This window comes from Poecilia mexicana, unplaced genomic scaffold, assembly GCF_051168715.1.
Source record: "Poecilia mexicana isolate PSO_F unplaced genomic scaffold, ASM5116871v1 scaffold_13, whole genome shotgun sequence".
NCBI lineage: Eukaryota > Metazoa > Chordata > Actinopteri > Cyprinodontiformes > Poeciliidae > Poecilia > Poecilia mexicana.
This window is the reverse complement of record NW_028263382.1, coordinates 14553728-14568827: the sequence shown is the minus strand read 5'-3', so window position 1 is coordinate 14568827 and position 15100 is coordinate 14553728. Positions and strand designations below refer to the sequence as shown.

Below are 15100 nucleotides of genomic sequence, written 5' to 3'. Positions count from 1 at the left end.
GAAATACCACTTCAAAAGGATGGCACACTTTACCTGCTTCTGGGAGCATCAGATCATTTCTAATTCTGCACACTTGTTTTTTTTAGGGAAATATGAGAAATTTTAGAATCAAAATGAGAAAAATCCCTGCAATTCTTTTCTAGGTCAACCAGCTTCCTAAATCTCAATTTCTCAACTATTTTCCAGAAGATCTGAGATGCATGTTCCCATAGGTAAAAGTTTTTAATTGGAGCCTGAACAGAAATCAGTCATGTTTCTATTTTAACACAAGCATAAAGAAACAACGCAGGTGTTTTATCCTGGTTAAGAAAATGACAGTGATTTTAGACTGAAATTATGCCACCAAACACTGTTCTGCAAACCTAATCTTCTATACTGGGTCTCTTATTTGTAGGGAATCATTTGCTGAGTGATTTACACATCAGTGTAAATATGCACGCCTCCACAAAATCTATTAAAAATCCATAGTGCTGACTGAGCTGCTTCTTCCTGATGCAGTACACAGATCAGTGGAGACAGGAAGACTAAATACTTTTTACCAACTTTTGCTTTGTTTACAATACATGGTAAAAAAAAATGCTGTTTTTATGTGGCATCGTGTGACAAATAAAAAATAACTAAATGTTTATACTATTGCAAATTGTGTCGCCTTATTTTTGTGCTCACACACTTAATTGTTACAGAATGGCAAATTTGAAAATCTATTTATTTATTAAAAGTGAGGACATTTACTGATTATCAGTCGATCAATGCAATTGTTTTGAATACTTTCCTTTAAGCCCAGGCCACTGGAAAGCCTGGGCTTAAAGGAAAGATGTTACACAGCGACAGTAAGAACAAGTTTATGACGTTACTGCTATGTTATTGTCTTTAATGAATACTCTGATAACTTTGCTCAAACAGAATCATTTTTAATCCAGAAGAATATGAAATATGTTGTCATTCTTAAAGAACAACCACTTTATGCAGTTTTTTTGAGTTTTATAACAAGGCAAAGCATAAGACCTTTGCAAGAAGAGGATGAATACATTTTCTTCTGTGGGATGCTATTTTTGTAGAAACTATATTAAAAACACGTAGATTCCAACCTAATGACAAGAAAAATAGATCTAAAAAAATATGTGCATCTGTTCAACGAATAAAACTGCTCAAACTTGCATTTATTATGTTATTTATGTTTAAAGATATTCACTGGATCTTTGGACATTTCACAATTATTCTTAACTACATGGGTTAAAATAATAAAGAGCCACTCCAGCTCAAATACATTGCAATTTGCTTATGTAATGTTGGAAAAAAAACCCCCAAAAACCCCAAAACAAAACAAATATATATATATATATATATATATATATATATATATATATATAAATAAAAGTTCTTGTGGTGTAACAACTTATGCAAGGCTCTGTATGTTGTATAGGACAACATCCTAGCTTGTACAGATTATGTTGTATTGATTTCTGGCAGGTTTTGCACGTCATAAACAACCCAGAGGCAGAGTTGGAGAGGTGAACTTTCAATGCCCGACAATGTTAAGCCAAGTGTTTTAGTTCACATCACTCTGAGCTTGAGAACCTGGATGAAAACGCAGTTATTTAACCACCTGGACACGGTGAGTGAGCCTTTGCTTTTATTAGAACATTAAACAGCGACCAACAGAGAGGGAAGGAGAGCAGCCACACGTGGGTTAGCAGCTGTACACTGAGGCGCATGTGTGATCTTCCATGTTAATTGATCAGAATTTAACGCTGCTCTGGATGGAAACATGCACTCACTTCAACGACCGTTACATCTGATATACGTCTTCACTGTACAAAGAGTCTAATCATTCATCTGTTTTGGCAATAACAAATTCTTCATAGAAAAGTAACACTGTGTACAAATGTATGATTCTTTATAGTTACAGTTGGACTTTATTGTACAGGGTGTTGGGTTTTGTGATGAGTTACATGTAACATGTGACCTCCATTAGATCTTCTGTTTTGGCAGCAAGGACTGAAGAGACGATTTCTCTCTTTGGTGCTGCGTGTTGCTACAAATCCTGAGAAAAGTACTCAGCGTGAGTCAACAGGTTTAAAAAAAAAAAAAAAAAAAATCTTACAAACACTCACAGTAACGAAAGACCAATGCAGGCAAACATTAATTACAACAGTCGAGACGAGCTGGACACTGACCATTGCTCTCCGTGGCCACAAGAGGGCAGCGATGCAACACATTAAATTCCAACCCCAGAGCGAGAAAACGCAAATGTTTTCTAAAAACTGCAGGTTCCCGACTCCAGGGCCTTGCAATCCACATTATGTCATTTTCTGTTGTTGTGTTGGAAAGGATAAATCCGTCCAAAGTACTTTAGTACATTCACATACAAATATAAAATAAGAACATCTTTTTTTTTTTTTTTTTAACTGTTAAATTAGACTAACCTTTTTCTGGTTAGATCAGTTATGGTTACCAGAATTATTATTATTTATATTTGCTAAAAACTATAATAATTAAAAAAAACAACTTTAAAATAAAAGGTTTGCATGAATTTGTTTAGTATCTTCCCATGAGGCTCTCACAATAGTTTGGTGGAATTTTAGCCAATTTTATTATATCATATTATTACTTATTTACCCAAACACAGTTTTTTAAACTCTGTCTGCAAATCCACTGAAATCAGGGATTTCTACTGGCCACTCCAAAACTTAAACTTTAATGTTCTTAACTTACTTTGTAACTAATTGTCAGTATAAAATTAGTTACAATATCAATTTGAAAGATCCATTTGTTACCAAATTTTAACTTTCAGGCTGAGGTTTTGAGATGTTGCTTTAATATTTACTCATGATGTTCTTTCTACAAAATGCCATCAATTGTGTGAAGTGCACTTGTCTCAATACACACAACATGATGCTGCCACCTCTGTGGTACACAGTTGGGATGGTTTCACTGGTCACAGGACTAAACACTAAAATCTTTGTCCTTCAGTCCATTTGCAAACTATAATCTTTTTTTTTTTTTTAGTTGCTTCTGGAGAGGATTCTTCCTTACTCCACATGCTGGTATAGGACTCATTTCACAGCAGATGACTCCTCTACAAGCTTCAGTCAGCATCTTTGCAAGGTTTGCTTTTTTCCTGGGGTTGATACAAACATTTTACACCAAACTACACTCATCTTTTGGACACAGAACCCGTCTCTTTCCTAAACAGCATGTTTATACTTATGCCTCCATTTAACTCGGATGACATCGTCTGGGTTTCTTCAAATTCTTTAATATCTTCCACGCTGTAGTGAATTGAAATAAGTCTGTTAATCCTAACTGATTCAAAACAGAAAAAGTTCAGTTAGCTCTAATACCATACAGTAAGAAAAACAAAACAAAACAAATGTGTACGCATCTTTTCATAGTGTATGTAAACGTGTTTTCTCTGGAGGATAATAAAAATATGAATTTAGCCACAGCAAGGTTACTATGAGGTTTAATTTCCTGGCTTGAGAGCAAACAATTTGTGAACTGGAAATGGTAGTGAGCCTGAGAGTGACGCCTGCAGATGGATACTTCCTGATTGTTTGGCTGGCACTAAGATGCTACAAATCCATATTCACTCTAAATTGACTATTTTTTCATTACATATGAAATAAGTCTTTTTCATACAAAAACCCCCCCAAACAAACAAGAAAACATAACGCCTAACCTGAAACACAACTCTATGAATCCTAAACATAATGTATGAGATATCTGCCAAATAGAAAAATAGATGATTTCAAAATAAATGTAAACATAGAAAAATATTTATAATCACATGATATTTGTACACAAGCTACAGTCACATGACTCATGCTTGGTGAGACCAGTGGTACTCAGTCACTGACGGTGATGATGATGTGGATCCATATGCAGAGGGTCTGAACACCGCTTCCTCCCTGATGAGCTTCGGGAACGTGTGATGTGTCTGACGAAACGGTGAGTTTTGTTTGGATCTTGAAAATCGAGGGTCACTGGGGTCACCAAACAGAGCACTTTTCCACAGGGTTCATCGGAGAACCCTTGGGACAGTTGAAAACACGGGCAAACTCATCAAACTGGGAAACGCTGCCAAGCACCCTGCAGGGGAAGCAAACAGGACAAAAAAAAAGAAGTTAAAAGTGATCCGGAATGTGTAAAATATCGCATTGTTCATGAATGTTTTATAGTAGAATTATTTTTCAAGACCAAAATTTGATAAAAATGTCACCTGCAGTGCTCTGGTGCATGCTTGTCAGTGAGCAGCTGCAGATAGATGGACTGAGATCTTCTCTTCATGCACCAGTTCTGACAGAAAAACAACAACAGTACAACAGTGGCTTGAAGGGTTTATATCACTTTGGAGCTGGAAAACCTAAACACAGTGAAAATATGAAAGACTTTTAAATCACAGTCTACCTTTAGAATGATTTTTCTAAATAGTAATTTTAAAAACCATACTAAGATGACAAACTGGCTGTCAACAGAGAACAAGCTGTTTTCTTGATTTAAAAACAAACTTTTTTAAAGACATCTCAAAAAAATCTATGTGGTGGCTTACTGGCAATTCAGAAGAGGGATGAACTGAGAACTCTAAGGGGTAGACCTTTTGCTCATAGAATATTAAAAAACTGGAATCAGGCAACTAAAAGAAAAAAAAAAAAAACGGAGATTTTTCTTTAGCCTTGATGCACTGATGTCAAAGGTCAGTGCTCCAAACACCATGTCATCACTCTTCCAACAGCTTTTGTGTCGTTTGTATTTTACGAGCTTTATTTCTTTTTATTTGTGATCATGTAAAATAAATATACAGATCAAGGAGCTACAGGCTGGAACAGAATTGAAATGAAAAAGCTATAAAAGCATGTAATTACAGTTAGTTTTATTGCATTGACCTTATGAGCATCCCTGTACCACAATAAATTAGAAAAAATACCAGAGCTTCTGCAGCTGTAGTTCTGGTCACTTTATGCTTTTCTTGATATTTTCTGCTGTGCTTTTACTTAACCACTTTTTATGGTGTTTTAAACAGCTTTTCTGCAATCGTGATAAATTCTTATGCCTTTTAAAGATCAGTGGATGATGTTTTTTAAAGGCAGGACTCGAGCAAAAGTTGACGAGAGAAGTGTTCATACATGGCAAAAAGTTAAGGCAATCGCATGTGAAGAGTGGCTAGACGTACATTAACACATGGAAAATTGATTTCTCAGCTTAGAATAACTAAGAAAGAAATCAATTAAAGATTGAAACTCTGCAGGAAGTTTAAATCTTCCTGGTTGTGAGGTAGTCTGACACAATGCTGAATGAAGAGTGGGATAAAGACGCCCAGCAGGGCAGACCAGAAACAATCCACAAGCAATTAGGTGATTATCTTGAGCATCTTCCAGCATAATGAAGCACCGCGATGAGAAACACACTTCAGACCCACAGCCAAGTAAGGCCTTAGGTCTGACTTGAAGCTGGAAGATAAGCCAAAGTCAACAAATTGTGATCAACTTTAAAGTGCATCTTTATGGTTCTTTTACATATATATATAAAAAAAAACCACAATCTGAGGCAAAACTGTAAATATGTTTAGAAACAACTAGAGAGTATTTCAAAGAGTTGGATCAACAAAAATAGCTTCGTTTCTTCTTTGTTTCTTGAAAGAATATGCATGCCTCGTCCACCTGAGGTGTTTGATGCCTATAAACTAAACTTTAGTCTCATCTAAACTCACCTGTTAGAATTTTGCCAACTTTATACCTTTATTAGTTTGTGAATGATGGCAAGTTAAAAACAAATAAGTGTCATCGTTCAGCTTAGCAGCCAGGAGCTGAGAGAAACTGGTCTTTGTGTCATGTCATAATTATACCCCAGAGAAACAAGAAGTCAGGAAACAGTAGTTCCTACTTCGATCTCAGAATTCTGATCAACATAAAATAGTGATAATTTGAAAACAATGCTCATCTAATATTTAAATATATATTAACAAAGGATTTTAGAGATATCAATAACTGTGTGCCACTTTATTAAAAAACTAAAATGTGCTCAAGGGTTAGCTTTAAAGGTAAAGTTTTTATGTTTAGAAATTTCAGAGTGGGATCATGGTACTGTAACATAAAAAATTATTAGTTTAAATGTTTCTTTTTCTTTTTCTAATACTTTCTAATTTTCCTCTGTGTACAGAAATGTTGACATGAAAAAAATGATCTAACACAGCTTTCTCTGGTTCACGGTTTTCTCTTGTTGATGCGGTCGAACGCTGAGTAACTGTGGTTTGACTTTTTCCTTAGGTGACGACAAATCAAATGGAATAAAACTCTGCTATTTGTTTGTGATTAATACTTTTAAGGTCCTCATGTTGTGATGATTACATTTCTCTTAACTTATTTTGGTTTTGCAGCTACACCTAATAAGTCTTATGTTTATAAGACACGTGTGTCGGCCTGCTGTGCAGGTTGGAGGGTCGGATTCATTTTGTTCGAGGTGATTGCATCGCCTCAAGCGTTTTTATTCACACTCGCATATGACATTTCAAATGAATGTAAGCACATATTCCTGATTTTCATAACACTTCCCCCAGGGCAGGAGTTTTAAAAAATGAGCCTAAACACACCACGTTGCATTCTTAAGTGTTTTCAGATTCCGCCTCGGTTACATTAAGCTATGAATTTCAATGAAACCACTGAATTTCAATGATGACACGTAATACTTAAAAGGATCAGGGGTGGTCTAGCGCTCAGAGACACCGTGCTGTCATCAAGGCTCTGCTGATTTAATCCCTCTAATACTTAATGTATCTATCAGCTAATGCTGGTGTGTGACACCTACAACCTGTCCTCTACCTTCCAGCTCCAGCTGAGAGTGGCACCTGATATGATTTGATATGTAAATGTAAAGAAAAACAGAGCCGCAGACAAACTTCCTCACCTGTGCAAAGGCTATGAAGAGCAGCTGTTCGTGGGTGTATTTTAGCTTAGGGAGGGGCCTCTCTGGACCGTTATCCCGCACCCATTTTTGATATGCCTGCAAGGAGAAGTGAAGGGATAATGACTGACAGGAAATAGAAAAACAAATAACCTTCGAGTTAGATGTTAGGATGTTTCTCACTTTTCAAAGGAAAGTAAGAAAATGGATGTAGCAGAAAACATTCAAGCAGGCTACAAAATACATACTAACTTATTTTACTGTGATTTTATATGAGGAATCTGTACAAAGTAGTGCAGAATTGTGAATAGGAAAGCGTGAGATGTATTTGTATCCCGTTTGCTGTCTCATCCACACGGTTTTTAGAAAACCACAAAGAGGGTTTTTTCCCCCAACTATTGCTTTTTTCTTACCACTCTTCCATCTCCGCAACCTTTTCCCTGACCTGTTTATTGTGTTCGAAAATCTTCATGATGCCGTTTGCTCACCAATGTACTCTAACAAACAAGTGAGATCCATTAATTAGTCACAAGGAATCACATTTAGCTTATCCAACTTAATTTATTCTGATTATTAAGTTGTCAAGTTAAGCAAACACAAATAAAGTAGTTTTGACAAATTACGACTTGTGATCATTTACCACATTTTTTTTAAGTTGGAGGCGAATTCTCTCTTCACAGCATTTAAGCTGAGATTAAATCCTTCAAAAGTGGAATTGATTTAGGAACTAGGTAACTTCTGCAGACATCTGGTATTGCTGAATTTTATTTAGAGGTGTCAAAGTAATTAAAAATGAATAAAAATGCACCCCATTCTTCTGAAAAATCTGTATTTCCTTCACAATTATGTGTCACTCTGTCTTTATCTGTCACATAAAATCCCAAAGAGCGACATAAGAGTTTATGATATTAATGGAAAAAGAGGTTTGAATGTTTTTTCCACGGCACCGCATGTGAATTATGTAACTGTAGGGGGATTAACTTTTATTTTTACCAGTATTAAATACTCCTCAGTTCAGTGGAGACCTGATATTCTCAGAGAATTATACAAGATCCACATTTTTCTTTCTAAGGAAATAAAAATATTGAAGGAATGAAATTGAACTAAATCAGATCTTTTATCTCGAGTCTAGTGCAGTTCAGCCTTTCCTCATTTAATGAAACAAACTAGGGTGGTTCATAAAGAATAATTCAATCCAAACACAGGTTTTTACTTACATAGTACGATAATTTTAGTCCTCCCATGTCGGCTATGTTCTCTCCTAATGTCAGGCGGCCATTCACCTGCACACACAGGAAGGACGGAAGATTAATAAACAGTAAAAAGGACTGTAATATCAAGTTCACTGCGACCAGGAGATCTGTGCTACAAAACACCGGTAAGTGCTCCAGTGGGGCTTGCAGTTTTGTGTGACTCACGTCAAAGGTCACTTTGACTCTACATGTCAAACCTTCATGCTGTGTATAATGGAAGTCAAGTTCACGTAGCTACACCTGGAAGCAGGATGAAACAGAGAGCAGATGTTTTTGTTTTGATTTCGTAATTTTAAAATGATGCAATAAATTGGACATCGCTCTTTTGTTAAGTGTCGTCATATTAGTTCTTGGACAAATATTGTGATTTCTTGGAACCACTTCCTGTTTTATTCCCTAAGCTAACACTTGTTAGCTAGTTTTGACTTCATGCAGTTGTGGCTAAAATGCTTGGCAGTGACACAAATGTTGTTTTGCCAGTTTTGTACAATTTTGTTTTATATGCGTAGATTTATAAGATGAATGCATTTCAAATCATTCTAAGTCAGAGATTTATTTAAAAACATTAAAAAAAAACACATTACCCTGGTGAAAAATAGTGAGCTAACTATTTACTTGAATTTAAAAGCAGAAATGTAGCTGTAAGACAGTCCAGCTGAGTTCAATTTATCAAACTAATCACTGGTAGATTGCTATAAAAAGAACAGATGTCCTTAAAGCATCATCAGCATCTTCAGTTAGAAATGGGGCAGCGCTGTTGCCTAGCAGCAAAAAGATCCTGGGTTCACGTCTCAGAACTGCCCATGGTCTGCACTTTCTCTCACGCGTTGACAGCTGGAGACATTCCTAAGTAGGAATGAGCAGCTGATGATAATGATAGTTGTTTACAATAGCAACCTTTAAAGAAAAATGTTAAGCCTTCACCACTTCACAAAAAAGGTCTCGCATATAAAGAAAATGCTGCTACAAATTTAACACGAATTTAATTTTCAAGATGATCAAGAAGTGGAGCAACAACGAAAAAAAAACAAAACATTTCTTCCAGACGACCCCACTATGACAGTATGTTCCCACCAGAGCAGAGCTTGTTCAGAATAGTCTGAACAGAAACTGAAATGAAGGCTTTCAGATAGTTGTCTTGTTTACAACAAGGCAGCATAAACCATGTTATGTCCAAGAAAAACATCAAGAATGGAATGAAACCCTGTGAGACGTACAAAGATGGACAAATCCTTTCTAAATGGGATTTTTGAATATTTACGTATTTTATAGTGGGAACTTGCCTGCATTTGTATAGTACTTAATCAAGTCAGATTGCAGACTGACAGAAGTGAGGCTGCCGTGCAACCGGCGTTGAGTCCTCTGACCAGTGCTCTTCATCATGTTGAATTCAATTCAATGTGAAGTATGTCAGATCAGTCTGATTCAGTTTAGTTAAACTGTAAAGAAATGCAGCTGAATTCAGTTAATTAAAAAATTTAATTAGTAAAAAACTGTCCTTTGAACCAGCAGATGGGCTCAAATCCTGAGAATCAATATAATGTAGTGATGTCTGAATATTTTCCAACATGACAGAACATGGTGTCACAAGAAAAAAGTGATAACTAAGAAGCTCAAATAAAACTGTAATTTACCGATACCTGTTATTTAAATATGATATATGTTCAAACTAACTGTGGTTTTTCCTTTAAAATATTTTGCTAAAACTTAGGACAGAATTCAAATAAAGATTATTGGTGTCTAAAAAGTACTTTAATAGCATTAACACGATAAAGAAAGCCAATAGAAAAACAAAACTAATTTCTGTGTGTTGTTTTCTAAATAAAAAAATTGTCATGAGAGCAAATTGAAGCAAAATTATGTTTACTGTAGAGTTGAGAAAATGCAATACAAAAATAGTGTAAAATTTAAAGAGGGAATCTGAAACTATATGAATCTTATCATGTTAGTACTGATTGCATACTGATATAGACTCGGTATCAATATTATACTGTAATTTGACTGTTTGCATAATTTTGTTGCTGATAAAACACTTTAAACTTCTGAAATGAACGTCTTTATCATCCAAAATACTGAAAAACATCTAAAATTACTGAAGCCACAGAATAAGTTCAAGCCGTTTGTCCACCAGAATGCTGTTAACTCTGTACCTCTAACAAATGAATGAAGTGAAAGTCAGAACCGGGACGGTCGGATGAGTCGTATCACAAGTTTTAGTCGTATGTTGTGAGAGTCGCCTGCCTCCATTAAACAGGACAGAAATTAAGAATTTACAAGTTATTTCAACAAATAGAATCACTATATCTCAGTGAGAGATATGCACAAATATCAACTGCATTACGAAATAAAATCAAATGCATTTTCAGTCAGTGTTACTTGTGTTGTATGGATTAAAACCCACCTTCTGGTTATATACAGTGAAGTTATCGTAGAGCTTGACGATGCATTCGGCCTTTTTCTGGAACTTTCTGTAGGACTCCTGAGTCCACCACTGTTTGAGGTTGCCGTAGCGATCGTACTGGCCCCCTAGGGACATGAACCATTGCATCACTAAGATGAAGGGCAAAAGTGAGGGTGGATGTTGAATATTAGCATGAAGTCAGCATAATCTATAACTTTTTTCCACAGTCAAAGAGCTGCCAGACATGCTGTCGCTCCAGATTTTGGAGAACAAATTATACTGCAAGTTCCCCTTAGTTTGTTTGTGGATTAAACCCCTTTATATTGCAAGCATAAAATGCACCATCTTAAGAGGCTTATGTTGTTCAACTGATTGCTAGGTGAATAGCAGATATCGAATGAGCGTCCTGGTAATTTTTGACTGGGATCAAAAGTTATAAGTAAATAATAAAGAAGCACAGTGAGGATGCAAAGTAAAAAAATGGCAAAAAAAAACAACGTTTGTTTTATGCAATAAAATATGGAGAGAGAGGTTTTCATTCTTACCCCAGTCATCATAACCGTGCGTCAGCTCATGGCCGATGATAGCTCCTATTCCTCCGTAGTTCAGGGATCTGGAAGCAGAATGGGAAAATGGAAAATTACTGAGATTCAAACTTAATCGAGCCGCTGTGCTCACAGTGGTAACTGTTGATGAACTTTACAGAGAGTTAGATTTAACTTTTTTAAATTTTGAATCTGACATTATGAGTTCAGTTTGTCCTGATCTTATTTAGCCAACATACAGACGTTCCTATGTCACGGTTCCAGCAGCCATCTTGTTTGAAGAACGGAGTGATCACATGGTTTTGTTGTCCTTGCATCACACCCTCATACACAGACACACACTGCCACATTATTATATTTATGACATTTCCAATTAGAAATCTAGTAGATAGAGCGGCACTTAGAAATAAAGTGTTTCAATGATTTCAATTGTTCTTTTAATAAAATCTATTGTTGTTTTTGAAAAGTTTGTATTTTGTAAGATTTGCTAGTTCAAAACCCCCTGATGTTATAACCTTGGTATTGAGCACTTTGAGTGTCTTATTGTGACAAATGAATCTAATGTAACTGACTGGTGGTGCAATGGGAATAATTTTATTGATAAATAATGCTGTAAGACATTTATCAATGTTTACTAATAGCTACACTTTTTCCTTACACTTTTCTTAAAGTTGCCCTCTAACAGGCATTTCCCCAACATACAATTAATATCCTACTGATTTTTCAAAGTTAATGCTATTTACATGACCCCTTTAAAGCTTCTGGCAAAAAAAGAAGCCATTTGACCGATTTAAAGTGTCTCATTGCTGTCAGTTACTTGGCTTTCTTTGCTTGTGTCCCCTTGTCCTCATTGGAAATTCTGCTTAGCCAAGCAGGATTAAAAAAACTGAGCAAATGAGACCTTGCTTGAATCCATGTGTTCTGGATTTGTATTGAATACAAATCAAAGCAATGCCACCTTTTTATGCTTGCATTAATTAGAAAGGATCAAATATATGTTTCACAAGGAATGCACAAATCCATAGAGGGACTTGGAACATAAATCTTAATTTCCCTAGTTGTTGATTGGTAAAAAAAAAAAAAAATGGCACAAATCACGTAAGTACCCAAAGGTTTCCAATGTCCTCCCCAAAAAGCCTCACGCTGCCCCTCCCTTTCCCTGAACCCTGTATGGAGCGGGAGAGGTGTGTGTGTGTGTGTGTGTTGTACATGCAGATCCAGAGAGCGATGAGAGGGCAGACTTAAGGCTATTCACATGGCTACATCTGAAAATGACTTTCTGACAGCTAGTCGATAAGCTGCCTCACACTGGGCCGACTCCCTTGCTAAACTTACAGGCTGTTTGAAGCTTCATTATGCTCAACATCAGTGCAGAGGTGTGAGTGTGTGTGAGAGTCTATATGGGAGGTTGAGGCTACTGCAGTAATAACTTTACGGTGACATGTGTCTGTGTGTGTGTGTGTGTGTTGGTTCAGTCATTAATTAAAATCGATTCGCATGCATAGCTACCACTAGCAAAAGTAGTGGTGATAACCTCTAATGAAGACATAAAAATGTAAGGAAAAGCTGAATGCGCCAGCCACTAGGTCTAATTAGTTTAGGCTTGTGAGTATCTAGTTGTTCAGGAGAGTTGTAAAACTACAGGTGAGATAGTGTCGGTAAATTTCAGTCAAAATTAAAGTTAAAGTAGTTAATTTTTATAAACAATATGTTTTTGTTTTGTTTTTCATATTTGTTAAAACTGTCACTATGTTGTAACAGTAGAATAGGAGACAAAAGTCAAACTCCTCTGCTTCCTCCCTGTGGTCCTACTGCCATCTGTAGAAATGCACTGCTTGGTCAGGAACAACCAATCAGAACCAGGAGGAGGGTCTTAGTGCCGTCAGTCATTCTCATGTATGCACTGCTCATACCCTGCCCTTTGCTCATTGCTGTGCTACAGCTCCAGCCGTTAATGGGGCTAGTTAGCATGGCCAACAATGATGGCAGATAAACAGCTTTACTGTAATGGTGAGTTGTTCGTCCACCATTAACATATTTAGCAGCGTGTACATGAGCGTGATTGTATTTCTGGAGATGGCAATAGGATCACATGAAGAAGGCAGAAAAGGGTCGATTTTTTCTCAGATTGTATGTCTTATATTATATTGTCATCATGACATAGTGACAGTATTCATAAATATAAAAAAAACAACATAATTTTCTGAAATAAAAGTTATCTACTGCAGCTTTAAAGGTATTACATTTGGAGCAGGGTTTTCTTTCTTGGTCAGCACACTCAGTTTATGGTGCAGTAAAAGTAGAATCACTAGTTTCTCATTCATTTTAGCATCGCTGATCATCTTGGTGCTTCTGCACATTTCTTAGACTCTGCTTCAGCTATTTTATTCTGTACAGTCTTTCATACACTGCATATGTGACCTTACTGTACAGTCTTTGTAGGATTGCTTCATTTAAAATGTGTATGTCTTCTTTAGTCTGCCTTTCACTTTGCTGCTGGCACACCTGGATGTCCTCTCTGAGAGACAAATAGATGATAATTCGACTCTATTCTGTGCTATCTGCTTATAATGACGATACGTTAACCTCTGAACATTACAAATTGTTGTAGCCAATATTTCTGTTACTGTAATTCCTTAGTACTTTATTAGAAAAATCTCATCTGATAGCGAAACTCAAGTGAGAGCATTAGATCAGGCAGCGACAGACAGGGAAGTGATCTTCTTTCATGCTCCATCAAATTACTCGACAGACTTAAATTTAGGAGACGACCTTTCAATGACACCTGTTCCATTAGCAGTGGCTTGTTCAGTAATTGAGCTCTTGGTGGGCAGTTAAATTGGTTTAATCAGGTGTGCTGGGACGTCAGGAGAAGCAGAGGGTTTCCAGACTAACGCGGGTTTTAACGACCTCTGCTGCAGCTGCGGAGCGGCTGTGGACTCTCTGTGGAGAGGCAGCGGGGATACTCACTGTGGAAACTCAGGATTGTAGAGGGTGGGCTGCAGGATGCCAGCAGGAAAAACTGTGAGACAGATAGAAAAAGGTGACATGAGAGAGTTACAAGTGTTTAGAAATTACTCACTCAATAATGAAAAGAAGACGGGGATAATTTGCTCAGGTCAGAACATGAATGAGGTGGTAAGAATACAAAAATTAACAAGAGATGTTTATTTTAATGTTCCCAAAAAGCAAAACTAAAGAAATCCATCTATCCATGAATATCTTTTGGATTAAAGAAAATGTATATTTAATGTGATGCAGTTCTGTGTTGCCTTTAAGCCATATGCGTTTTGCTTACACTTCTAATACATTGTCATACTATTGCACATCCGCCTTACATTTTAGTGGCACAGGAAAAATGAATAGCCTTAGTAAATAACATTACTAATGCATTAACTTCTAAACTCTGCTATTTACATAAGTTGATCTTCGTCTAATTCAGGGCGTCATGAATTTTTTTAAATATCAAAAACGTCCAAAACATGCGAGCCACCGTTCTCACACACATATTTCATGTAACATAATGGAAATCCAAAGATTTTTCACTTTGCCCAGTGATACATCTTAAAAGTGAACGTGATTGTTGGTGCTACATTCGGTTTATTTCAGTGACTGATTATCTGTAACTTTTATCAGTCACTAGAATTTTACTTTTAGGAGGTCAGCTTAGTATGCATAATTTTGAAAAATAAAAAACAACAAGAAGGTTAAGATATGGAAAAGTAAAATATGCCTTTCTGATTCAGTTGAACAAAATATATTCCACACCATTGAACCAGACATGCACAGACTATTCCAACTAGGAGTACATTAAAAACCACGTAACTACTTCAAAGATGAGAACTTGGTGTTTCACAAAATCTGTTTCATTTTCTCATGTTCAAATATAGAGGTTTTAATCTGCCAGCATACATGGCAAGATAAGAAAAGGTGCTACAGCAGCTTATAGTAGAGCTATCTTCAAAACCGTTCTGGTACTACACCTGGAAGTTATTTTTTCA

The 15100-nt window shown here is 36.4% G+C and overlaps 1 protein-coding gene across 1 annotated transcript in view; it reads right to left on the bottom strand.

Annotated features, from left to right (window-relative positions):
* Positions 1-1611: 1611 nt before the first annotated feature.
* ecel1 (endothelin converting enzyme-like 1) overlaps positions 1612-15100 on the bottom strand; it is a 44573-nt gene continuing 31084 nt past the window's right edge. Inside the window, exons 11-17 of the mRNA XM_014981130.2 lie at positions 14070-14121; positions 11100-11167; positions 10555-10679; positions 8118-8183; positions 6904-6999; positions 4223-4299; positions 1612-4092 (exon numbers count right to left, since the gene is read on the bottom strand). Of these exons, the coding sequence (XP_014836616.2) occupies positions 3993-4092; positions 4223-4299; positions 6904-6999; positions 8118-8183; positions 10555-10679; positions 11100-11167; positions 14070-14121 (584 nt within the window). The 3' untranslated portion in view covers positions 1612-3992. The remainder of the gene's footprint in view (positions 4093-4222; positions 4300-6903; positions 7000-8117; positions 8184-10554; positions 10680-11099; positions 11168-14069; positions 14122-15100) is intronic.